We start from the raw sequence: 27,105 nt of genomic DNA on the forward strand, positions 1-27,105 counted from the left end.
ATGTGGCAGGGCTTGCAAACCATTAAACACTATAAAGGGAAGCACAGCCGAGTGCTGCCCAGTGACTCGAGCCTACCAGTCGAGCTAAACTACTTCTATGCTCGATTTGAGGGAAATAACACTGAAACATGCATGAAAGCACCAGCTGTTCCGGAAGACTGTGTGATCACGCTCTCCGCAGCCGATGTGAGCAGGGCTAGACGGATTACCAGGATGTGTACTGCGAGCATGCGCTGACCAACTAGCAAGTGTCTTCACTGACATTTTCAACCTCTCCCTGTCCGAGTCTGTAAGACCACCACAGTCCCTGTGCCCAAGAACACTAAGGTAACCTGCCTAAATTACTACCACTCACGTCTGTAGCCATGAAGTGCTTTGAAAGGCTGGTGATGGCTCACATTAACACCATCATCCCAGAAACCCTAGACCCACTCCAATTTGCATACTGCCCCAAAAGATCCACAGATGTTGCAATATCTGTTGCACTCCACACCACCCTTTCCCACCTGGACAAAAGGAACACCTATGTGAGAATGCTATTCATTGACTACAGCTCAGCGTTCAACACCATAGTGCCCTCAAAGCTCATCGATAAGCTAAGGACCCTGGGACTAAACACCTCCCTCTGCAACTGGATCCTGGACTTCCTGACGGGCCGCCCCCAGGTGGTGAGGGTAGATAACAACACATCCGCCACGCTGATCCTCAACACAGGGACCCCTCAGGGGTGCGTGCTCAGCCCCCTCCTGTATTCTCTGTTCACTCATGGCTGCACGGCCAGGCACAACTCCAACACCATCATTAAATTTGCCGATGACACAACAGTGGTAGGCCTGATCACCGACAACGACGAGACAGCCTATAGGAAGGAGATCAGAGACCTGGCCGTGTGGTGCCAGGACAACTACCTCCCTATCAATGTAATCAAGACAAAGGAGATGATTGTGGACTACAGGAAAAAGAGGACAGAGCACGCCCCCATTCTCATCGACGGGGCTGCAGTAGAGCAGGTTGAGAGCTTCAAGTTCCTTGGTGTCCACATCACCAACAAACTAAAATGGTCCAAGCACACTAAGACAGCCGTGAAGAGGGCACAACAAAACCTATTCTAAACAGCTTCTACCCCCAAGCCATAAGACTCCTGAACATCTAGTCAAATGGCTACCCAGACTATTTGCAGTGCCCCCCCCCTTTACATCACTGCTACTCTCTGTTGTCATCTATGTATAGTCACTTTAATAACTCCACCTACATGTACATATTACCTCAACTAACCGGTGCCCCTGCAAATTGACTCTGTACCGGTACCCACTGTATATAGTCTCGCTTTTGTTATTTTACTGTTGCTCTTTAATTACTTGTTACTTTTATCTCTTACTCGTATCCATATTTTTTTTAAACTGCCTTGTTGGTTAGGGGCTCGTGAGTAAGCATTTCACTGTTGTATTTGGCGCATGTGACGAATAATATTTGATGTGTTTTGATTTGAAAGGTCAGAAACTGTCCGCTGTGGTCAAATTCACCTATCTTGGTAGCGGAATTTATTGCGGTGTTCACATAAACAATGAAACAAACATCAGGATCGCCCAGGCTAGTGCAGCCTTTGGCCGTCTGTGAGATTTGGTGTGGGAAAGGACAGGCATCAAACTGGAAACAAAACGGTTTACCAGGCAGTCACATTACCGACCCTTACTTATGGCTGCAAATCCTGTCTACCAGTCTACGAACGCTATGCCAGGAAACCAAGTCACTTTCACCTGAACTGTTTGAGGAAGTTCCTGAGTATCAAGTGGCAGGACAGAATCTCAGACACTGTAGTTCTCAACGGTGCCGACATGATGAGCATTCCCACACTGCTTATGAAAGCACAGCTCATCCATGTGATCAGGATGTCTGTATCCATCTCCCTAAGCAGATCATTTCTCAGTCATTTCTCAGATTTATCTCACATGAATTGCCTATGTGGAAAGCGATTAGACCTCGTTTCATTGGGCAAATTAGTTTTGCATTGCCCAGTGCCCATTGGTCCAAAAGTGAAATTTCTACCCACTGGAAGATGCAAAATGAACTCGCCCAGTAATTCATGATGTAATGAATTAGAAGTCTAAAGTTTGGGCGAAAGCAGTCCCCCTGTTCAAGCCCAACTCCTGCTGGTCCCCACTGCCTATCAGTCTGACCACTATATATATATATATATATATATACATGTACAGTGGGGAGAACAAGTATTTGAGACACTGCCGATTTTGCAGGTTTTCCTACTTACAAAGCATGTAGAGGTCTGTAATTTGTATCATAGGTACACTTCAACTGTGAGAGACGGAATCAAAAATCCAGAAAATCACATTGTATGATTTTTAAGTAATTAATTTGCATTTTATTGCATCTGTTCATAACCATGGTTATCAACTGCATAGCGGAAACGGAACATAAATCACGGAAAATAGATAAATAGTTGTGGTAGCAACTGCAGAGAACTACTTGTGTGTACGAGATTTCACTGCAGATGAGTTTCAATGGCCTGCTGTAGGATCAGATAGGGCTAAGTAGTGGGATAGTGGTGAGGTTTTAATGAGCGTAGGGTTGGTTATTTGGTAGGGCAATTTTTCTTTCCATTTCCCCGTCCTATTTCCCTTCCCTTTTGCGTCACATAGTGTAATTAATTCATACGCCAGAACAGTAGGCGGAAGCACAGGGCTAGATAAGATAAATAGATTAATAGGGAGTCCTCACACTCCATTACAGTAGGTGGCGGTGTACGCACCTTTCAGTTGGTTGCGATCAGCCAATACAAATTCAAAGAAGAAGAACTTCGCAATCTTTGTTTAGCGGTTTCGGCTTTGTAGGATCTCTAGCCCAGACAGGAGCCACGCCGAACACACGACTACAAAAGACATCAAGGTATTTTCATTTTGGTGGTCGCATTCTATTAAAGCCGAAATGTTAGTTAACTCAGGTTTCAAGTATAAGCATTTATACATTATTTTTCTAATTGCAGACTGATCTCGATTAATGAACGGGTCGCTTGCTAGGGCATGGGAGTCTTGAGGCCTGCGACGTCTTTGTCTGCGTGCGGATAGCATGCTTTGTGTAGCTAGCTAGAAAACGACCAACATTGTTGCTGGTTTTGTAAATGTATAATTCAGGCATTTACTCGCTAACTAATAACAGACGTGCAAGATAGATTATGAGTTTAGACTTATAAATTAACTAGCTATCTAAGGTTACCTACTCATTAATTAAAATGTTAACTAGCTAGCTAACGTCAGCTAAATACAACCTCACATTGGCTCTTTTTTTTAGGCCAGCCAGAGATTGATATAGGAGCAGCCCATCCAAATAAAATATTACTGTTTAGCTAGCAACTCAAATAGCCATGCCATTGGTACAGGAGTTTAATAGACTCTGGTGTAAAATATGATGTATTACAGTAAGCCTATCTAGTAACGTTAGCTTAGCTAGTGATTTCCCGGGGTCTGATTTGAAGAAGATGTGGTGAGCTCTGGCTTTACCTCCCAAAATGTCTCCCGCCTGACCCGTTTATTCTCCTTGATAGTCAGCTGTGGTTTCAGCATCTTGCGAGATGGACAAACATTTTATACTTTCGAGAACGCTATATCATGTTCCTTTTTAATATGGCCAGTTATCGTTAAATCTGCAATAGGAGATTTTTGGGCGAATGGACCAAATTCACATAGAAGTGTGTGTTGTCATTCTCATTAAACAAGCGTAAGAAGCGGTAGACGTGTTCTATTTGCGTTATTTCTATGCTTCCCTTTAAATTTAATTTGCGCATGTTTTACTTTCGTTTTTGTACACCAACTGAAAATACAGTATGTTTGGTTATGGAAAAGAGGTTCAAACAGCGGTTTAGATGGAACAATGATTCTCTACAGTATACTTGTTTTGTCACCATAAACTGAAATTAAGCTTACTATTATAATTTTAGCAACCAGGAAATGGCGGGGTGATTTCTGCATAGTGCATCTTTAATAAATGCTAGTTACCCGTCTGCACTGACTGTATTGCACTGGCATGCTAGATTAAGCTGCGGGATTATTTATTTCTGATCGATGGTTGTGGGCCAGAACTAATACTGATAATATTATTTGTACACTGCAAATTGTACACAATTTAGCACAAAAACACATTTTATTTGTAAATAACAATTACATACATTAATTACACTGCAACACCATTTAAAAAAAAAAAGAAGTTTTATTTAACTAGGCAAGTCCGTTAAGAACAAATTATTATTTACAATGACGGCCTACCAAAAGACCTCCTGCAGGGACAGGGCCTGGGATTTAAAATAAATACAATATAAATATAGGACAAAACACACAACACGACATAGACACAGCATGGTAGCTACAAGACAGCAACACAGCATGGTAGCTACAAGACAGCAACACAGCATGGTAGCTACAAGACAGCAACACAGCATGGTAGCTACAAGACAGCAACACAGCATGGTAGCTACAAGACAGCAACACAGCATGGTAGCTACAAGACGGCAACACAGCATGGTAGCTACAAGACAGCAACACAGCATGGTAGCTACAAGACAGCAACACAGCATGGTAGCTACAAGACGGCAACACAGCATGGTAGCTACAAGACAGCATGGTAGCTACAAGACAGCAACACAGCATGGTAGCTACAAGACAGCAACACAGCATGGTAGCTACAAGACAGCAACACAGCATGGTAGCTACAAGACGGCAACACAGCATGGTAGCTACAAGACGGCAACACAGCATGGTAGCTACAAGACGGCAACACAGCATGGTAGCTACAAGACGGCAACACAGCATGGTAGCTACAAGACGGCAACACAGCATGGTAGCTACAAGACGGCAACACAGCATGGTAGCTACAAGACGGCAACACAGCATGGTAGCTACAAGACGGCAACACAGCATGGTAGCTACAAGACGGCAACACAGCATGGTAGCTACAAGACGGCAACACAGCATGGTAGCTACAAGACGGCAACACAGCATGGTAGCTACAAGACGGCAACACAGCATGGTAGCTACAAGACGGCAACACAGCATGGTAGCAGCACAAGACGGCAACACAACATGGTAGCAGCACAAGACGGCAACACAACATGGTAGCAGCACAAGACGGCAACACAACATGGTAGCAGCACAAGACATGGTACGAACTTTATTGGGCACAGACAACAGCACAAAGGGCAAGAAGGTGGAGACAACAAAGCAGCCACATGATCACATGTCTTCTAGTGGGAATACCTGGGAACAGATTTGGCAATGAAACAATTTTATTTGCTGAAAATCCTGGTGATATATATTTTTTTATACCCAAAACAAACAACCGTCAGAGGGGCATAAAAAATCCCTCGCCGGTATGTTTTGGCCCGAGGTCAGCTTGTTGTCGATCCCTGATGTATAGTAGCTTACTTTGACTGTCTCTCTCCAGCCAGGGCTGACGGATCATAAAATAACCATGGCGGATGGAGAGGGATTTGTGGTGCGCATTCGTGGCCTTCCCTGGTCTTGCGCTGTGGATGAAGTGGCAAGATTTTTCTCTGGTAAAAAAAAAAAACGGGGATACTTATTTTTTTCTCCCCCTAATAATAAAAACAAAGCCTGTAAGTATATCGTAAGTTTTTCAGGTGACTAAATTGGTGCAATAATATTCCAGATTGTAAAGTTGCAAACAATGGGACAAGCATCCATTTCACCTACACTCGCGAGGGTAGGCCTAGCGGCGAGGCCTTCGTAGAGCTGGAGTCAGAGGACGACCTCAAGATTGCTGTCAAGAAAGACCGAGAGACCCTGGGTCACCGATATGTGGAAGGTATTCATTAATTTGGTTTGTCTTCTTATTCCAATAGTATCTTGAATTATGATTATCTTCAAGGTGATTGTGCCAACAGGTTCTGATATGAGATTAGATGCTAAAGAATCCCCGTGTTCTGTTTTCTGTCTCAGTATTCAAGTCGAACAACGTGGAGATGGACTGGGTCATGAAGCACACCGGTCCAAACAGCCCAGAGACTGAGGGGGATGGGCTTGTGAGGCTTCGTGGCCTTCCCTTCGGCTGTAGCAAGGAGGAGATTGTCCAGTTCTTCTTAGGTGTGTTTTTTGCCCTTTGTCCTCCAGTACAATTAAGATTATCGCCCTCAGTTGATATCAACATAGCTTTGAAAATACACTGCCTGTAGTTCTAGACTTGGCTGAAGGAAAATTCTTATCTTAATGGCCTCTTGTCATATCACGGAGATCAGATCCCAATTAAATGTCATCACTATGATAGTCCCATCAGACCTGAGACTTAATTCGAGCCTAGATGGATACTTCTGTTTTGGATGAATCTTACATTAGTCGCCCACGCAACAACAGCACCACTTGTATTAATTGGTGCAAACAAGCACTAACTTCATTTCTCCCTGCTATTCTATGGCTCCCTCTTTATTTTGTTTTATGTTCCCAAAATGAAGTACAAAATACAGTAAGTAAATAAATTATCCAAATGCTGACAGTCATCTGGCACGCTGTTCATAAGGTTCTTCTTCTTTTTCATAGGGTTCTCATGTCTGATGTGGTTTTCTTTCTTTTTTCATTTTGTTGTTTTTGAAGAAAAAGAGCAACAACTCTGTGAATGGGCATGTGATTTAATATGTCCCCCCCCCTGCTGGGGTTATCTGTCCTTGGGTTGAAGGGTTGGAAATCGTGCCAAATGGGATAACATTGCCGATGGACTTCCAGGGGAGGAGTACGGGGGAGGCCTTCGTGCAGTTTGCTTCACAGGATATAGCTGAAAAGGCTCTAAAGAAACACAAGGAAAGAATAGGGCACAGGTGGGGATGGATGGTTGGCTGGCTAAGCTGCTTTTCTTATGGTATTCACCTGTTACCACAATCGTCTCCTGTGGTAATGACACATGCCAAGAACCTGCACATGCTACAAGGACCATTCATACATGTATCCATTTCAGATCATCGCCCCCCCATAGTCTCTTCGAATTCAGAGACGCACCTCGTATTTTTGGGCCAAAACACACTTTAGTGCTGAGTGATTGTCCTGGGCTTGGGTTTTCAATTGACTTCCACTCAAAGGTGTCAGGAAACACCTTTTGTACTGTAAATGGAGAATTCAGAATATATATCACTAAACTGGGCCAGAAACAAATCAAATGCTTTTCATCTACCTCCCCCCAAATCTAGTTAATTTAGAATTTAATTTAAATGTGTTCACTAAAAATGGCACGTTGACACCATGGTGTTTTTGCCCAAGATGGTACCAGTTTTCACTCTGCACTAATCCACAGGCCCTCATGGCACACAGATGTAACTGAGACCCAGTCTTCCTTGGGCCATGGATCCTGCAGTCACAAGGAAAGCTTTGATTTTCTGGGGTCAATAATGGCATTTATTGATTAATTGCATAATGGCTACACTGACAGTGTACTTCTCTATGGTTCTATTGAGTAACCATAAGAAAAGGTTTTTTACATTTTCTGGATTTCTCAGTGATAGTTTATTAAAACATCAACAGGAAAATAGCTGTACCATTCAGTGGCTGTATGTCACTAACCCTAACAAGAGAAACCTCAATGTTCAGCCAGTGAAGGTCACAACTAATTTGAGACATTACTTCTCTTATAGATATTATGATTGACATGCATGGATGTGAGTAACAGGATGCAAATGCTACATTCCTATGTCCTTAGTGCTACCCGATTTTTGTTTTGCTCGTGTACAGTATTCTCCTCAATAGTCGTTAAACAATTTGGTACTAGCACCTTGGCCTAATGCTCGTCTGTGTGCCTTTTTAGGTATATTGAGATATTCAAGAGCAGCAATGCAGAGGTGCGGACGAACTACGAGCCCCCACGCAAAACCATGGGCGGCATGCAGAGACCAGGCCCCTACGACCGGCCCGGTGGTGGAGGCGGCCGTGGCTACAACGGCATGAGCCGAGGAGGCTCTTTCGACAGGATGCGTCGTGGGGGCTACGGTGGAGGTGAGGCTGGTGAGATTATAGTTCAGTTCCCTGCCATCCCTCTTCTTCTTTTTTTTTTTCTCTCTCTCTTCACGTTTCTGCTCTGTCTTTGGAGATCACCGGTGGATGGTGATGATGGGACACATCGGCATGGGAAAACCAAACGTGTTTTTGGGTGTTAGAATGCGTACCGGAGTTCTGTATATTTCTACTGTATTCGTGGGTGGGACTAATCATAAGCTTTCTAACTCTGTGCACGTCTATAGGTTCAGATCGTTATGGTGACAGTGGTTCAAGTTTTCAGAGTACGACCGGACACTGCGTGCACATGAGGGGTCTTCCTTACCGGGCAACAGAGACTGACATCTACAGTGTGAGTACCAGAACTAGTTACGTTATATACACACTCAAGTCACTGACTTGTAATGCTAATTGTTGCCACCCCCGCTCCCGTGTAGTTTTTCTCTCCGCTGAACCCAGTGCGTGTGCACATCGAGGTCGGGCCAGACGGGAGGGTGACTGGAGAGGCTGACGTGGAGTTTGCGACGCATGAGGATGCTGTGGCCGCCATGTCGAAAGATAAAGCCAACATGCGTGAGTCTGCAGTAATTTAATGTGCTGTGTGTGGGTCATCATCACTGGTCCTGTCTGGGTAGTTGCATCCTAAACATTCTGTCTTTTAAAAATGTTTTTTTTAATCCAATCAGGATGTTTGCCTTGTTTCACACTGCCCTCTCTTCCTCAGAGCACCGTTATGTTGAGTTGTTCCTCAACTCGACAGCAGGGGGCAGCAATGGTGGCTATGGTGGACAGATGATGGGGGCTATGGGTAAGTTTTTATGGGAAGTAGATGAAGGCATTAAAGTATATTCTGGGCCAACGGGTGTAGTTCTGTGTGCAGAATCAGTTTAGCTTTAATTGGGACATGCACCATATTGTTGTAAGGTATTTTATTTGACAGAGTTCTATTTTCCACAGCCAACCAATCTTCCTATGGAGGAAGCCAACAGATGAGTACTGGTTATACAGGTGGTTACAGCAGCCAGTCCGGCATGGGGGGGTACAATGATTACAGTAAGTGTCAGCTCTCTGCTGCCTGTCACAGGAGAGTTGTTACTAACATTAAGCCAGTTTCTTTCTTACATTTTTTTTTTTTACTTACCATGTCAGATAAGAAAAATTCCTAGCCTCTACATATAGTTTACATGGCCCTATATAGTTCACGATTTGCATCACTAACCAAAATATTACATGAGGTCATATGCTTGGAAAGTGGAGATGTCAAAGTTAACATTGCTGGAGACACATTGCCATTGTGGAGACAGCGTCCCGTTTACTAGCAAAGAGATTTGCTGTGGCAAATTGAACTAGGGTTTGGAATTGCCAACGGACCTCACGATACGATATGCATTGAGATTCTCATGATTCTATATGTATTGTGATTCCATACGGTGATTTTACATCGAGGTCGGGCCATTGCTCATCATATGTCTGCTGCAGAGGGATGGAAAAGCCATGATAGTTTTGATCGGTCATTGTAATAAAAGTGCTGAAAACATATTGGCTCCCTATTTAAAAAGATGGAGAACAAGCTACAGAAGGAAAAAATACTGGAGTGTTGGTGCAGGTACAGCCAAATAGCGCAAAAATAATATTGCAATATTGTCAATATAATATCATTAGGTAACTAGCAAAAAAAATGTTGGTACCCCAATCCCAAAAATTAATGGTAAATAACGGAATTGCCCCCTAAGATGATTAGCTAGCCAGCTAAAATGTTTTAGTTAAACTATTAGCTAACTTTTAGCTACACTATTTTAACAACATGTCTCTAAAAAAATGACATGGTGTGTCCAATTTGGTTGACATTTTGCCGTTGCTCATCCTTTCTTAACTTTAATTAAAATTTAATTTAACCTTTTTTTTCTCCCCAATTTCGTGGTATCCAATTGTTTAGTAGCTTGTCTCATCTTGTCTCATCGCGAAGGTTGAAAGTCATGCGTCCTCCGATACACAACCCAACCAACCAAGCCGCACTGCTTCTTAACACAGCGTGCATCCAACCCGAAAGCCAGCCGCACCAATGTGTCGGAGGAGACCTGGCAACCTTGGTTAGCGCGCACTGCGCCCAGCCCGCCACAGGAGTCGCTGGTGCGCGATGAGACCGGACTAACCCGGACGACGCTAGGCCAATTGTGCGTCGCCCCACGGACCTCCCGGTCGCGGCCGGTTACGACAGAGCCTGGGCGCGAACCCAGAGTCTCTGGTGGCACAGCTGGCGCTGCAGTACAGCGCCCTTAACCACTGCGCTAAAACATTTTAAATGTATATTTTTGCGTAGTTTGTATTGGAGAAGGTAAGTCTGCGTCGGTAATAATGCTGCTATTTCTATTTCCTGTTAGGTAATCAGAGCGGGATGAGCAGCAGTTACTATGGCAGCAGCCGTGGCTCCGTGGGCATGAATGGCGGCATCGGAGCGGGATGGGGCATGTAGGGGTTCCGGGAGGGGGCGGGCAGCTGGAAAACTAGGTTCTTCGCTGTTGGCAAAGTATGTCATGTTTGTTTTTTTGCGAATGTTACAGATTCTGTACAGACTGGAATGGCTCAACTCTAATGTATGAAAGATGAGGGGAGGGCATGTTTTTATCCAAGCCTTTCTTAACCTTAACTCACTGGAGTCAGTATAATATGTTTTCTTTTGTTTTTGTATTGTGAATCTGAGACCTCGTGGGGTGATGGATTTCGGTTCCGCCCTAGTTATACCTGTAGTTAAAGCCTGAATGACTGGATTGTGTGTGAAGCAACGTGTGCTTTTGTAAATATGGTAATCATGACTGCTCCTCCGAGAAACATTTTCAGATCCTTTTTCATAGTTCCTATAAACTTGCTTTGAGCCGGAGGGATTTTTATAATGTTAAAGAGCATGTTGAAATAGCTTCTTTTTTTTTTTTTTTTTTTTTTTTTAAACAGGATATTCTTTTTGGTTGACTCAACTGCTAAATGTTTTAAACCTTGTCATAGTTGTCTCATCCCCTCTCACTGTCTTGGTTTTGATTCTATTGGGCATCGTTAATAAACTTGTTAACATATTTTCTCTTGTCATTCCTTTTTAAAGCCATATATTTTGGGGCATTCACCACAAGTCTGTTTCCCAGACACCTAAAGGCTATTCCTGGAATAAAAAGACTGCTCATTGACATTCTGTTAGTTCCTACTACCCCATTCTAACACTTGGTGGTGCTGTTGACCTATTTAGTGAATACTTGTGCTTTGTTTAAAAATAAAAATTCTTAACTAGGCAAGTTGGCCACATTCTTATATACAAAATAGCCTCCAACACTCTACTCAACAAACTGGATGCAGTCTATCACAGTGCCATCCGTTTTGTCACCAAAGCCCCATACACTACCCACCACTGTGACTTGTACGCTCTCCTTGGCTGGCCCTCGCTTCATACTCGTCGCCAAACCCACTAGCTACAGGTTAACTACAAGACTCTACTACGTAAAGCCCTGCCTTATCTCGGCTCGCTGGTCACCATAGCAGCACATGCTCCAGCAGGTGTATTACGCTGGTCACCCCCAGGACCAATACCTCCTTTGGCTGCCTCTCCTTCCAGTTCCAATGACTGGAACGAACTGCAAAAATCTCTCAAACTGGACACACTTATCTCCCTCACCAGCTGTCAGAGCAGCTCACAGATCACTGCACCTGTACATAACCCTTATTATGCAGCTCACACCCCAGTATTTCTACTTTGCACATTCACCTACTGCAAATCTACCATTCCAGTGTTTATAATGGCTATATTATATTTACTTCGCCACCGTGGCCTTTTTATTGCCTTTACCTTCCTTATTTCACCTCATTTGCTCACATCGTATATAGCCTTGTTTTTGTACTGTATTATTGACTATGTTTTGTTCATTCCATGTGTAACTCAGTGTTCTGTGTCGCACTGCTTTGCTTTATCTTGGCCATTTCGCAATTGTAAAAGAGACCTTGTTCTCAACTAGCCTACCTGGTGAAATAAAGGTAAAATAAAAAATATAAATGTACAATGACGTCGTAACCCGGACTACGCTGGGCCAATTGTGCGATGCAAAATACCTCTTTCCTCTTCGCCGCACACTTATGATAATAGCCCCCTAACCTACATTAGCCGCACCGGTACTGGTCGACAACGTGCCTGTCCATATGCGCGCGTTAGGCTAAATACCGTCCGTTTTTATTTATTTGACATATCAAAGGTTTTTATAATAAAATAATTATAGTGATCGCTTGAGATTTGTAAATTGAAAGTCTAAAAAACTGACATGTTCTAGCACGTGCATGAATAGGTAGGTAAGGTATACACTGAAGGCTTCCTTTTATTAGAGGATAGGCAGGTACAATTGGATATCAGGGTGTATATAACCTGCCGTCGTCCCTGGCTTGCTGCTGGATTGATCATCACACTGGAGGCTACGGAATGTCAAAAATAATGACATTAGGATGTCCTCTCATTGAATACTAGGCATAGCCAATATATTATCTGCCATGAAATTCACACTACAGTAGAGGTTCTTCCTCTATTGAAAGGTGTGGCCATGAATCATTGGGAGGCAACATACATAATTGCACCAGTAGGAAACAGTTCTTTTCCAACTGTGCGCCCAAGGCAGTAGACTGGGATACAGAGGTCACAAGCAGAGAAGCAGCGACACCTTTAGCTTACTGGACACGTTTAACTCGGAATAGATCGTACCGTGGAATTTATATCAAAAGGATTTACGCCTCGTTCTGAGTGTATTTTCGCCAACTCAAAAGAAAAACAGCGATGAATATTTATCTCAGATTTGCAATTTTTATCGTTTATGGATCAGGTGAGTGAGTCGGGACCAATGACTGACTGGTCTGCACTTAAAACCAAATCGTGACAATGTTGCAGCGATTTGTTTATAGGGGTATATTATATAGGCTAGCCCATCCGTTCAAACAATGTATAGAATAATGATATCTTTAGGAATATATAATATGCAATATATTAACATGTATAGCATGTTTTAAGATGTATAGCCTAATATGTCAAACTATTTAAAGTGTCAATGAACTGTAGTCGGAGCGTGTTTCCTCTCTCTCTCTCTCTTGCTATCGCTCGGGAGGAATTGTCCTACTTTGTGTGGCTGCATTCAATCTCACGTAAATAAAGTTTCCTATGTGTGTCTCCAGTGTCTTTCAGGATATCAAGTGGTACCTCTGCCAATACCATTGACAGGCACGGGGATAAGTCTCCTGCCCAATTAGCTGTGGTCAGTCTCCTCCACAATGATAAGGAAATAAGAGACAACCAGCTAGAATATGACGAGGATGAATACTATTATGAACATGGTGATGAGGACTATCTGTCTGGGGATTATGAAATGCAGTTTCCAAAAGGTACAGTAGTTTACCAGTAGTTTATTCATCAGCCCCTCCAGTCTAGAACGTTTTCAAAGATTCACGTTTTGCATATGGAAGGGTTAATAAGGAACCTATTTATACAATGTATATGGATCTTATATCTCTGAATCCCAATTATTTGTTGTTAATAAATGTATTGTTCCGATCTTCCTCTCATCTCCAGTGGCATTTTCCACCAAGCCGAAAGATCTGCCCGTGGCTCCTTACACAGTCAGGACAAGGGAGGGCAAGAGAAAAGGAAAGGGTAAGAAGAGGAACCCCTGTCTGAGGAAGTATAAAGACTACTGCATTCATGGGGTCTGCCAATACCTGAGAGAACTACGAGAGCCATCCTGCATGTGAGCCCCGTCCTCTCATTCAGCACCATATCCGTATTGTGTTAGACACTTATCGTGTGTGTGTGTGTGTGTGTGTGTGTGTGTGTGTGTGTGTGTGTGTGTGTGTGTGTGTGTGTGTGTGTGTGTGTGTGTGTGTGTGTGTGTGTGTATTTGTCTGTGTGTGTGTGTGTACATATGTGTGTGTGTGTGTGTGTCTCCAAACTCAAGTCACTGTTTACTGTATTTCTTTGTAGATGTTTGCTTGGATACTCTGGTGAGCGGTGTCACCTTTTCACCCTGCCAGTGACAAAGGAAGCAGAAGGCTACAACAGGACAATAGCACTGGCTGTGGTGGCAGTGGTTGTGTCCTTTCTGTGTCTGACAGTCATGGCCATATTAATGGCCATCAGGTCAGTGTGCCTCAGAGCTTGTTTTTCTGTCTTTTGGAAAGGTTTGAGATGTTTCAGGATCACCAACTTGCCTCTGTCCTGTCCACAAATAACACGTATTGTTTTCCTCCTTTGTCATATCAGGTATCATAAGCAAGGTCAATACAACCTTGAAAATGAGGAGAAGGTCAAGCTTGAGGCGGTCGCATATCCTTGAGAATTTAGTGACAGAGTGAGTGTCTTTCTATTGCATAATGATTCATGACCCCGTACTGTTTTTTTTGTTTGTTGTCTGAGGCATTGTCATAAAGTGAAGTAAATAGGTGGTTGCTTATTGTTTCTCCATGTGCTCTATTCCAGCTAGGAGGATGACAATTCTACCTCAGTTCATTTTAAGATAAAGTTCATCCCCAAGAGGAACCTGTGGCGATGTAGAGGGGGATGGATTATATTTACCACGTAGGACACCTGCCCGGCATGGTCTGACAGACCTCCTGAAAAACAGTCCGGAACCATGATTATATGCGTGGGCCATTTCCCAATTGGAACAGAAATCTCCATTAACTAATTGGGGCACACTAACTTGACTGAAGTCATTTTACATGACACGGAGGAATTAAAACAGACCGTGGAGAGAATTTAGGGAATTTAGATTGTTGTCAGTTGGTGTCACTACCAACGTGACGCTCATCCCTCAAGCTATCTGGCGTACAGTATGACAATAGGGAATTTATTGTGGGCTCTCAGCTGTGTGGAGTTTTCCTTCTCCATCTGAAATGTTTCATTATTTGTAGAAAAGGGTGCAAAGTGTGCCTATGTTCCATTTTGTCTTTGTATGTGGTTTTTACCAGAATTTTAATTGTAGTATTGGTGTATTGTATCAATCAGTCCTTTAAATATTGTATTTATTTAATACTTAAGAGGTACTTATTCAGATTTGTACTTGCTTTTTTATGTTCAGAGTGCACTGGCAGTTTGTTTGTATGCTTCTGTATTCTGTAAAATTTATGTTAATATGTATTTATAGTGTAAAACAACATGCTGCTCATGTTTTGATCTAACATTTTTGGTTATACCAAAAATAATAAACCTATAAAAATAAAAAAAACAGAAACGCAGAAGAAATTCTGAAGGTGAAAGATCATTCATTATGTACTTGCTTCTATTTCACTGATTGACAGAGTGAGGCTTGAACCATCAATGATGCTAGAAATGAAACGTTTTGTTAGAAAAAACAAATAGAGGAATAAGGACAGAGTTTGATGTAAACTGCAATTTGATGAAACATCAACTTGAGAAATGTTTTCAGAATGAAAATGGCCAAAATAAAACACAGCTTTTCACAGTCAAATTTACAGGTAGTTCTCATTCTTGTAATTCCTTGTTTTATTTTCTTTACTGATGATGAAGTTATATGGGGTTTGCAAAACACTGTTTTTACCTACACTCTTTCTGTTCCGATCATGTTTACCAGTCACTGGAGATACTCTGGGAACATTGTGTGCTATGATAATAGAGAGTTTGTGTGGTTTAACCACTGGCGCCATTTCGGTTGACGGTCAGTAAACCCCCGAGGAAGCACTTCCTGCAGTGGTAAAACAAATCTCTCCATTTAGGTACGGTATCACAAATCAAATCAAATCAAATGTATTTATATAGCCCAGCCTAAAACCCCAAACAGCAAGCAATGCAGGTGTAGAAGCACGGTGGCTAAGGGAAAAACTCCCTAGAAAGGCCAAAACCTAGGAAAGAAACCTAGAGAGGAACCAGGCTATGTAGGGGTGGCCAGTCCTCTTCTGGCTGTGCCGGGTGGAGATTATAACAGAACATGGCCAAGATGTTCAAATGTTCATAAATGACCAGCATGGTCAAATAATCAGGCTTGGTAAACACGTTCTACAGTGACCATCTGTAGTTCAAATACTATAGGTATAGGGGATAGCTGACTGCTAAACCAAGTCAAAGATGTCAGTGGAATGACCAGCTTCCCTATTCCCTAATAATTTGGCTGGTGCTTATGTTTGTCCTATTTCACACATGTAAAAGTATGCATTAATACGCCTAAACTGGGACATGCTTAACACCCCGGCCATCCTACAATCCAAGCTTGATGCCCTCAATCTCACACAAATTATCATTGAACCAACCAGGTACAACTCCAAATCTGTAAACACGGGCACCCTCATTGATGTCATCCTAACTAACTCGCCCTCCAAATACACCTCTGCTGTTTTCAATCAAGAGCATGCCCCATTCAAAAAATGTAGAACTAGGAATAGATATAGTCCTTGGTTCACTCCAGACCTGTCTGCCCATGACCAGCACAAAAACATCCTGTGGCGTTCTGCATTAGCATCGAAAAGCCCCCATGATATGCAACTTTTCAGGGAAGTTAGGAACAAATATACACAGGCAGTTAGGAAAGCTAAGGCTAGCTTTTTCAAACAGAAATTTACATCCTGTAGTACTAACTAAAAAAAGTTCTGGGACACTGTAAAGTCCGTGGAGAATAAGAGCACCTCCTCCCAGCTGCCCACTGCTCTGAGGCTAGGAAACAGTCACCACCGATAACTGCCCTGCACCCTACACAGCAACCCGCCAAAGCCCCCACCATTTCTCCTTTACCCAAATCCAGATAGCTGATGTTCTGAAAGAGCGGCAAAATCTGGACCCCTACAAATCAGCCGGGCTAGACAATCTGGACACTCTTTCTAAAATTATCTGCCAAAATTATTGCAACCCCTATTACTAGCCTGTTCAACCTCTCTTCCGTATCGTCTGAGATTCCCAAAGATTGAAAGCTGCTGCGGTCATCCCCCTCTTCAAAGGGGGTGACACTCTAGACCCAAACTGCTACAGACCTATATCCATCCTGCCCTGTCTTTCTAAGGTCTTTGAAAGCCAAGTCAACAAACAGATCACCGACCATTTTGAATACCACCGTACCTTCTCTGCTATGCAATCTGGTTTCAGAGCTGGTCATGGGTGCACCTCAGCCACGCTCAAGGTCCTAAACGACATCATAACTGCCATCGATAAGAGACATTACTGTGCAGCCGTATTCATCGACCTGGCCAAGGCCTTCGACTCTGTCAATCACCACATTCTTATTAGCAGACTTGACAGCCTTGGTTTCTCAAATGAATGCCTCACCTGGTTCACCAACTACTTCTCAGACAGAGTTCAGTGTGTCAAATCGGGGGGCCTGTTGTCCGGACCTCTAGAAGTCTCTATGGGGGTGCCACAGGGTTCAATCCTTGGGCTGACTCTCTTCTCTGTATACATCAATGATGTTGCTCTTGCTGCAGGTGAGTCTCTGATCCACCTCTACGCAGACGACACCATTCTGTACACCTCTGGCCCCTCTTCTGACACTGTGTTAACTAACCTCCAGACAAGCTTCAATGCCATACAACTCTCCTTCCGTGGCCTCCAACTGCTCTTAAACGCAAGTAAAACTAAATGCATGCTATTCAACCGATCACTGCCCGCACCTGCTCGCCCGTCCAGCATCACTACTCTGGACGGTTCACTATTTGCAATCATTTCAAATACTTACTTTAGCTGTGAAAAACTTTAGCTTGCCTGTTGCAATAGAAAAGTCCCAAAATTGTCAACCCCACCAACTTCAAAAATGCCATCAATGTAAAATAAGAATTTGTTCTTAACTGACTCGCCTAGCTAAATAAAATAATTACATTTAAAAAAAAAATAGTATGTGAACTCAGGTCTGATGTTGACACAACGCTGTCTTATTTGTTCATGTAGGCCTTTGCAGAGCTGCAATCGAAGAAAAAAAAGAATGGCACACAACAAAAGGTGAAACTGGCAGATCTTCAGATCAACCAGCTCCCTGGCACGAAGAAACACGTGCAGAAATCAAAACCCTTCCGGACAACAACACCCACATGAGTAACAGTCTCTGGTCTGATTACTGTATTTATTCACCAAGAAAACACACTTCCCATGAAGTAACCTGTTTATGTTGCTGTCACTTATGCTCTTCAGTAGCACAATTATGCTGACCTAAATGTAATCTCATCCTGTCCAAAGATCGGAGAGCAAGTATCACATCACAATTTCGAAACATAAGCCTGGTTGTCAGGGGAAACCCATGACACGTAGAGACCGGATGTAGTAAGATCGGAATGAAATTCCCACCACCGTCATGACATCAACCAGTCACCCTCTGGGCCTCTTTTTACGCTGTTGCTACACTCTGTTTATTATCTATGCATAGTCACTTAAACTCTCCCTACGTACATATTACCTCAAGTACCTCGACTAACCGGTGCCCCCGCACATTGACTCTGTACCGGTACCCCCTGTATATAGCCTCTACATAGACTCTGTACCGGTACCCTCTGTATATAGCCTCCACATTGACTCTGTACCGGTACCCCCTGTATATAGCCTCTACATAGACTCTGTACCGGTACCCCCCTGTATATAGCCTCCGCATTGACTCTGTACCGGAACCCCCTGTATATAGCCTCCACATTGACTCTGTACCGGTACCCCCTGTATATAGCCTCCACATTGACTCTGTACCGGTACCCCCTGTATATAGTCTCCACATTGACTCTGTACCGGTACCCCCTGTATATAGCCTCCACATTGACTCTGTACCGGTACCCCCTGTATATAGCCTCCACATAGACTCTGTACCGGTACCCCCTGTATATAGCCTCCACATTGACTCTGTACCGGTACCCCCTGTATATAGTCTCCACATTGACTCTGTACCGGTACCCCCTGTATATAGCCTCCACATTGACTCTGTACCGGTACCCCCTGTATATAGCCTCCACATTAACTCTATACCGGTACCCCCTGTATATAGCCTCCACATTGACTCTGTACCGGTACCCCCTGTATATAGCCTCCACATTGACTCTGTACCGGTACCCCCTGTATATAGCCTCCGCATTGACTCTGTACCGGTACCCCCTGTATATAGCCTCCACATTGACTCTGTACCGGTACCCCCTGTATATAGCCTCCACATTGACTCTATACCGGTACCCCCTGTATATAGCCTCCACATTAACTCTATACCGGTACCCCCTGTATATAGCCTCCACACTGACTCTGTACCGGTACCCCCTGTATATAGCCTCCACATTGACTCTGTACCGGTACCCCCTGAATATAGCCTCCACATTAACTCTATACCGGTACCCCCTGTATATAGCCTCCACATTGACTCTGTACCGGTACCCCCTGTATATAGCCTCCACATTGACTCTGTACCGGTACCCCCTGTATATAGCCTCCACATTGACTCTATACCGGTACCCCCTGTATATAGCCTCCACATTAACTCTATACCGGTACCCCCTGTATATAGCCTCCACACTGACTCTGTACCGGTACCCCCTGTATATAGCCTCCACATTGACTCTGTACCGGTACCCCCTGAATATAGCCTCCACATTAACTCTATACCGGTACCCCCTGTATATAGCCTCCACATTGACTCTGTACCGGTACCCCCTGTATATAGCCTCCACATTGACTCTGTACCGGTACCCCCTGTATATAGCCTCCACATAGACTCTGTACCGGTACCCCCTGTATATAGTCTCCACATTGACTCTGTACCGGTACCCCCTGTATATAGCCTCCACATTGACTCTGTACCGGTACCCCCTGTATATAGCCTCCACATTGACCCTGTACCGGTACCCCCTGTATATAGTCTCCACATTGACTCTGTACCGGTACCCCCTGTATATAGCCTCCACATTGACTCTGTACCGGTACCCCCTGTATATAGCCTCCACATTGACTCTGTACCAGTACCCCCTGTATATAGTCTCCACACTGACTCTGTACCGTAATACCCTGTATATAGCCTCCACATTGACTCTGTACCGGTACCCCCTGTATATAGCCTCCACATTGACTCTGTACCGGTACCCCCTGTATGTAGCCTTGCTATTGTCATTTTACTGCTGCTGTTTAAAATGATTTATTACCTTTATTTTAAAAAATGTACTAATCAATTTTTTATTTAATACTTATTTTTCTTAAAACGTCTGAAATCATTGTTGGTTAAGGGCTTCAGCATTTCACTGTAAAGTCTACACTAGTTGTATTCAGCATTTCACTGTAAAGTCTACACTAGTTGTATTCGGCGCATGTGACAAATAAAACTTGATTTCATTTGAACCCTCATTCCCTTTCACTTCCTCTGTGTGTGTGTGTGTGTGTGTGTGTGTGTGTGTGTGTGTGTGTGTGTGTGTGTGTGTGTGTGTGTGTGTGGATAAATGTCTGTATCCTTCAATTTGTCTCAATTCCCCCTACTTAGACAATGTCCTTTGTTGAGTCTTGCACAGTTAGTGTACTGTTATACAAGAACACATCAGTTTATCATTGGGCTACATCGTGCCCAAATTGAACTGGAATTCAATGCTCTTATTAATGCCTTTTGCTAGCATGGCAAGGGTTAACGTTTGGTTTACAATGTTTTATTGTAACATTGTTTTACTGTTTTTTAAATGTGACTTCTTGTGAAGTCTTCTCCCCTCACACCCTGATTTCATGCTTTCCCTCTCCTTTTTCCCTCTCCTCTCTCCTCTTTCCCCCTCCCTCTCCTCCTCTTTTTCCCTCTTCTCTTGATTTTCTTTTCCCCTCCCCCTCTCCTCTTTCCCTCTCCCTCTCTCCTCTTTCCCTCTCCCTCTCTCTTCTTTCCCTCTCCCCCTCTCCTCTTTCTCTCCCCTCTCCTCTCTTTTCCTCTCATCTCTCCTCTTTCCCTCTCCCTTTCCCTCTCTCCTCATTCCCTCTCCCTCTCTCCTCTTTCCCTCTCTCTTCTTTCCCTCTCCCTCTCTCCTCTTTCCCTCTCTCCTCTGTCCCTCTCCTCTCTCCTCTTTCCCTCTCCTCTCTCCTCTTTCCCTCTCCTCTCTCCTCTTTCCCTCTCTCTTCTTTCCCTCTCCCTCTCTCCTCTTTCTCTCCCCTCTCCTCTCTTTTCCTCTCTCCTCTTTCCCTCTCCCTCTCTCCTCTTTCTCTCCCCTCTCCTCTCTTTTCCTCTCATCTCTCCTCTTTCCCTCTCCCTTTCCCCTCTTTCCCTCTCTCTTTCCCCTATTTCCCTCTCTCCTCTCTCCTCTCTCCCTCTCTCCTCTTTCCCTCTCTCCTCTTTCTCTCCCCTCTCCTCTCTTTTCCTCTCTCCTCTTTCCCTCTCCCTTTCTCCTCTTTCTCTCCCCTCTCCTCTCTTTTCCTCTCATCTCTCCTCTTTCCCTCTCCCTTTCCCCTCTTTCCCTCTCCTCTTTCCCTCTACCTTTCCCCTCTTTCCCTCTCCTCTCTCCTCTTTCCCTCTCCTCTCTCATCTTTCCCTCTCTCCTCTTTCCCTCTCCTCTTTCCCTCTCCTCTCTCCTCTTTCCCTCTCCTCTCTCCTCTTTCCCTCTCTCCTCTTTCCCTCTCCTCTCTCATCTTTCCCCCTCTCCTCTTTCCCTCTCCTCTCTCCTCTTTCCCTCTCTCCTCTTTCCCTCTCCTCTCTCATCTTTCCCCCTCTCCTCTTTCCCTCTCCTCTCTCATCTTTCCCTCTCTCCTCTTTCCCTCTCCTCTCTCCTCTTTCCCTCTCCTCTCTCATCTTTCCATCTCTCCTCTTTCCCTCTCTCCTCTTTCCCTCTCTCCTCTTTCCCTCTCCTCTCTCATCTTTCCCTCTCCTCTCTCTCAGGTTCATCTTGCAGTCTAAAGAAGATATCAACACACAGCTGACTGACAAACATAGGACGGTGAATGAGATAATTAAGGAACTTGAGGTGCCCAGTAATATTGGCACAGATACGAGTGCACATAGATCCATACACTGTTAAATATTATGAAGATTCAACTCTTGATATCTCTCCCACTTAGCTTTGTAGGGTTCTGAGTTGTGTTGGTAATGAGAATATTGCTCAGGCGAACACCTCTCTAAATCTAAGTTTTACAGCACCTTTTATACAGTGCATTTGTAAAGTATTCAGATCCCTTGACTTTTTCCACATTTTGTTACATTACAGTCGTATTCTAAATGGATTTAAAAAAAACAAAGAATCTATCTACACACAATACCCCATATTGACAAAGCGAAAACAGTTTTTGTTTTACATTTTTGCACCTTACATAAGTATTCAGACCCTTTGCTATTAGACTTGAAATTGAGCTCAGCTGCATCCTGTTTCCATTGATCATCCTTGAGATGTTTCTTCAACTTGATTGGAGTCCACCTGTTGTAAATTCAATTGATTGAACATGATTTAGAAAGGCACAGACCTGTCTATATATAAGGTCCCACAGTTGACAGTGCATGTCAGAGCAAATACCAAGCTGTGAGGTCTAAGGAATTGTGTCGAGGCACAGATCTGGGGAAGGGTACCAAAAAATGTCTGCAGCATTGAAGTTCCCCAAGAACACAGTAGCCTCATAATTCTTTAATGTAAGAAGTTTGGAACCACCAACACTCTTCCTAGAGCTGGCCGCCCAGCCAAACTGAGCAATCAGGGGAGAAGGGCATTGGTCAGGGAGGTGACCAAGAACCCGATGGTCACTCTGACAGAGCTCCAGAGTTCATCTGTGGAGATGGCAGAACCTTCCAGAAGGACAACCATCTCTGCAGCACTCCACCAATCAGGCATTTATGGTAGAGTGGCCAGACGGAATCCACTCCTCCGTAAAAGGCACAAGACAGCCCGCTTGGAGTTTGCAAAAAGGCACCTAAAGGACTCTCAGACCATGAGAAACAAGATTATCTGGTCCGTAGGAAACCAATATTCAACTCTTTGGCCTGAATGCAAAGCGTCACATCTGGAGGAACCCTGGCACCATCCCTACGATGAAGCATGGTGGTGGCAGCATCATGCTGTGGGGATGTTTTTCAGCGGCAGGGACTGGGAGACTAGTCGGGATCGAAGGAAAAGATGAATGGAGCAAAGTACAGAGAGATCCTTAATGAAAATACACTCCAGAGAGCTCTGGACCTCAGACTGGGGCGAAGGTTCACCTTCCAACAGGACAACGACCCTAAGCACACAGCCAAGACTCTGAAATTCCTTGAGTGGCCCAGCCAGAGACCGGACTTGAACCCGATCTAACATCCCTGGAGAGCTGTGCAGCGACGCTCCCCATCCAACCTGACAGGGCTTGAGAGGATCTGCAGAGAAGAATGGGAGAAACTCCCCCAATACAGGTGTACCAAGCTTGTAGTGTCATACCCAAGAAGACTAGAGGCTGTAATTGCAGCCAAAGGTGCTTCAACAAAGTACTGAGTAAGGGGTCTGAATACTTATGGAAATGTGATATTTCATTTTTTATTTTTAATACATTTGCAAAATTTTCTAAAAACCTGTTTTTGCTTTGTCATTATGGGGAATTGTGTGTAGATTGATGGCAGGGAAAAAAAACAATTGAATCCATTTTAGAATAAGGCTGTTTTATTTTATTTAACTAGGCGAGTCAGTTAAGAATAAATTATTATTTTCAGTGACGGCCTAGAAACAGTGGGTTAACAGGGGCAGAACGACAGATTTTCACCTTGTCAGCTCGGGGATTTGATCTTGCAACCTTTCGGTTACAAGTCCAATGCACTAGCCACTAGGCTACCTGCCGCCCCATACGCTGTAACGTAACAAAATGTGTTAAAAGTCAAGGGGTCTGAATACTTTGCCGAATGCACTGTCCAGGATATGCTGTCAACGTACACAACATATACCAACGAATGCACTGTCCAGGATATGCTGTCAACGTACACAACATATACCAACGAATGCACTGTACAGTATATAGTGTCAACGTACACAACATATACCAACGAATGCACTGTACAGAAACATCTGTTCCTTTTATATGATCACTTTGTGGCTTGTGTCAATATGGAAACATGGCTTTTAGGGCTTGTTGTAATCATCGGTACATCTAATCTCCTTAATTTCCTGCGAGAAGTACAGAGTTACCTAACGTAGCACACAAACCATGTTTGAGATCAACACACTGCATGTGATGTGTCCAAACAGATGTTACACCTTCTAACCACTAAAGTCATAATCTAATTTTCAATTCATGAATTTCAAGTCACTTTCTGAATTGACACAAACCCTACTGTAGATGTTGTAGCCACTACACCCTGTTGTAGCCACTACACCCTGTTGTAGTCACTACACCCTGTTGTAGTCACTGCACCCTGTTGTAGTCACTGCACCCTGTTGTAGTCACTGCACCCTGTTGTAGTCACTGCACCCTGTTGTAGTCACTACACCCTGTTGTAGTCACTGCACCCTGTTGAAGTCACTACACCCTGTTGTAGTCACTACACCCTGTTGTAGTCACTGCACTGTGAATATTGACTTCATGCCAAGACCTAATCCCAGTTCTGGCATACTTTCCATTTTTCCTGAGTGACACAGCCTCTCTTTTAAAATCAGAAATGGATGTTTGTTTTCTCTCTGCAGTCTCAAATATAGCCTGTAGCATTTTCTTTATCATTTATGCTATTCATTTTTGAGACCAGTGTAATTTAAATGAATGATGGACGTTTTTATAATGTCTGGAATGTAACAGATATTTGTGAAAAAACAGACATCCCGTGTTGGCCAAACACAAATGATGCAAATAATCTTTCGCACAACTTGTACAATATACAAATGTGTCGTTCCTAAAAAGTCTGTGGCTGTGTGAACGGCCCTGTGTCTATTTAAAGAAACTTGACAGTGACACTGGGTTATCAGGCCATGAAGGAAGTGACTGAGAAAACCAGCTCTCTATCGCAGAATGCATGGAATTCTCTCCCCTATGTGTGTAGATATGGAAAGTCTCTGTTGCATCTTTAATGGGAATTCCAAGAGCTCTTCTTTACTCATGTTCCAGCAGAAACAAATGGCTTTTAATAGACATTTCTCTATTTCTGAAGTACATACTAATGCACTCCTTATTATACTGACAAAAAAAATATAAAAAACTTGACATCTGTGGCATTGTGTTGTGTGACAAAACGTCACATTTTAAAGTGTCCTTTTATTGTCCCCAGCACAAGGTGCCCCTGTGTAATGATCATGCTGTTTAATCAGCTTCTTGATATGCCACACTTGTCAGGTGGATGGATTATCTTGGCAAAGGAGAAATGCTCACTAACAGGGATGTGAACAAATTTGTGCACAACATTTTAGAGAAATAAGCTTTTGGTGATTTATTTTATTTTATTTCAGCTCATGAAAATGGGACCAACACTATGTGTTGCGTTTCATAGTTCCGTTCAGTGTAGAAATGTAATTAACAATCTAACTAACATGGAATGTATTATCGCAACAACTACTAGTGTCAAATGCGTGATTGAACGACTGGTGTGAGATGACGGTATGACTGTTCCACCCTGACCTGTCAAGAACGTGGCCTGTGGGGACAAAGCTCCCATACACCTCCACTCTGTACCGTAGGAAATATTGGTCACAAAGAATGGCATCAGCTGGCATTTCTGAACAAATGCTTTTCACTGTACCAGTCCTTTGTCCGCTATCGACCAGAACAGCAGTTCCTAGTTTCCCTGGAAACAAGGATTTCATTGGGTTCAGTGGGATATTCACTATGTTATATTAATCAACAGCTGTTTCTGGGCCCTCATTTATAAACATACATTTTAAACTAAATTACAGCGTGCGCCATTTTGGAACATACTGCACACGCGAAAAAAAATATTTGTAAACTTGGGACTTGTTTCCCGTAGAAAATCGGACATGTCGTAAAACTGTGTGCACGTGAACCAGCGTTATAACTCCACCTTTTATGGGGACAATAACGCCCTTATTTGCTCTATACTTTGTATGTATTGGAATTAGGCCAAGATTAGGCCTAATCTTAAAATTGTATCTGCCCCCCCCCCCAAGTTTTATGAGCAACATTTTATTTTTTCATAGTTGGACATAAAATACTGTAAAAATAGGAAATCAGCTCCAAGTGATTTTAACTTAGGACATATGTTCTCAAGTATTCCCATGCATAATGGAAAGACAAATGTAAGCAAGGTTTGAAATTATTATGTTTTAGTCAAATATTATATAGTTTTTGGGATTCTTGTGATCAATTTGCAGTCTGCAAATGATATGTAATTATGTACCGGCAGCCCCTAAACATGGCGCTCAAGAAACAAACGGCCAGCATTTTTAATATAGTTGACGATCCCTGCATTAGGTTATCGAAAATAAATGGAAATTGCGAACTTGATCAAATGTCTTTGGAGGTGTTAGCAGAATGTTTTCTTGTGACATTTGCTGTATCTGACTGTTTCTGAAAGTCAAAAACATTGTTGTGGACCTGTAAATAGATTTGTTTCAATTGTACTGTATCGAAATAATTATAGCCTATCAAATAGGCCCAATTAACTGAGAGATGTGCATGGTTGTTGTATAGGAATATGAACTCATCATGGCCAGAAAAGGTGAGGATTTTATTCTGCAATGGTTATGCTATATGTATTATTGATTATGTTTGTAAATGACAGACGTCAACGGGAAAGGTGAACCGTCTGTTCTATTGTTAAACTATGCTTCGGAGCGCATAGAGCAAAAATACTTAGAATAGCTTATCTGTTTACTACTGTGAAGTGGGTCCAATTAAATGAGAGATGGGAGGAATGGTATGCAGCCTGTGCTAACTAGTTGTGCCTATAGGCTATTTCGTGACACGAGTAGCCTATGACATCATCACAGTCAGAAAAGGCGGGGAATTTATTCTGCAATGTTCATGAAATGAAATAAATAATGGTAAATAAATGCATACTTCTAATTATTTTAGAATGCAAAGATAATTTGTAAAAAAAATTTTAAACTATTCTCACTAACAGCAAATGATTGCATCTTGTCATTATATTTTAGCTGCCTGTTTTTAGGTTTTGAATAAAAGTGTCATCATATAAACCCTACTACTATTCTACTTTTGCCTTCTTGCAATGCAGTACTTCAACCACTAGAAACTGCGAACGCATGGTCTGATGTTTGAGGGAGGATAGGCACA

At 43.2% G+C, this 27,105-nt stretch overlaps 2 protein-coding genes across 6 annotated transcripts; both read left to right on the forward strand.

Moving 5' to 3' along the window:
- The first annotated feature begins 2,797 nt into the window (after positions 1-2,797).
- On the forward strand, positions 2,798-11,066 carry LOC139417979 (heterogeneous nuclear ribonucleoprotein H-like). Of its 4 annotated transcripts, none has more exons than XM_071167025.1 (11): positions 2,798-2,901; positions 5,449-5,560; positions 5,674-5,829; positions 5,964-6,107; positions 6,694-6,832; positions 7,810-8,006; positions 8,243-8,349; positions 8,435-8,570; positions 8,722-8,805; positions 8,955-9,050; positions 10,379-11,066. In XM_071167025.1, the coding sequence occupies exons 2-11, from the start codon at positions 5,476-5,478 to the stop codon at positions 10,468-10,470; spliced, it is 1,236 nt and encodes a 411-aa protein (XP_071023126.1). In that variant the 5' UTR covers positions 2,798-2,901; positions 5,449-5,475; the 3' UTR covers positions 10,471-11,066. The 4 variants fall into 4 exon arrangements, with proteins under 4 accessions (XP_071023126.1, XP_071023129.1, XP_071023127.1 ...); XM_071167028.1 differs by having other exon boundaries at positions 7,810-7,997; positions 8,955-9,054; XM_071167026.1 differs by having other exon boundaries at positions 7,810-7,997.
- A 1,545-nt stretch (positions 11,067-12,611) lies between these two features.
- On the forward strand, positions 12,612-15,232 carry LOC139419412 (proheparin-binding EGF-like growth factor). 2 transcript variants are annotated; one of them, XM_071169360.1, is made up of 6 exons: positions 12,612-12,841; positions 13,188-13,394; positions 13,582-13,756; positions 13,990-14,145; positions 14,269-14,356; positions 14,485-15,232. In XM_071169360.1, exons 1-5 carry the CDS (start codon positions 12,796-12,798, stop codon positions 14,339-14,341), a joined length of 657 nt encoding a protein of 218 aa, XP_071025461.1. In that variant the 5' UTR covers positions 12,612-12,795; the 3' UTR covers positions 14,342-14,356; positions 14,485-15,232. The 2 variants fall into 2 exon arrangements, 1 of the variants encoding a protein (XP_071025461.1); XR_011635402.1 differs by having other exon boundaries at positions 12,715-12,841; positions 14,040-14,145; positions 14,485-14,563.
- The last annotated feature ends 11,873 nt before the right edge of the window (positions 15,233-27,105 follow it).

This window comes from Oncorhynchus clarkii, chromosome 10 (assembly GCF_045791955.1).
Source record: "Oncorhynchus clarkii lewisi isolate Uvic-CL-2024 chromosome 10, UVic_Ocla_1.0, whole genome shotgun sequence".
NCBI lineage: Eukaryota > Metazoa > Chordata > Actinopteri > Salmoniformes > Salmonidae > Oncorhynchus > Oncorhynchus clarkii.

Coding starts and splice junctions, on each gene's coding strand:
- LOC139417979 (XM_071167025.1), top strand. CDS start 5,476: ATGGCGGATGGAGAGGGATTTGTGGTGCGCATTCGTGGCCTTCCCTGG. Junction 8,571..8,721: donor GAAAGATAAAGCCAACATGC/GTGAGTCTGCAG, acceptor TCTCTTCCTCAG/AGCACCGTTATGTTGAGTTG. Junction 9,051..10,378: donor GGGGGGGTACAATGATTACA/GTAAGTGTCAGC, acceptor ATTTCCTGTTAG/GTAATCAGAGCGGGATGAGC.
- LOC139419412 (XM_071169360.1), top strand. CDS start 12,796: ATGAATATTTATCTCAGATTTGCAATTTTTATCGTTTATGGATCAG. Junction 12,842..13,187: donor TTTTATCGTTTATGGATCAG/GTGAGTGAGTCG, acceptor GTGTGTCTCCAG/TGTCTTTCAGGATATCAAGT. Junction 13,395..13,581: donor TGAAATGCAGTTTCCAAAAG/GTACAGTAGTTT, acceptor TCTCATCTCCAG/TGGCATTTTCCACCAAGCCG.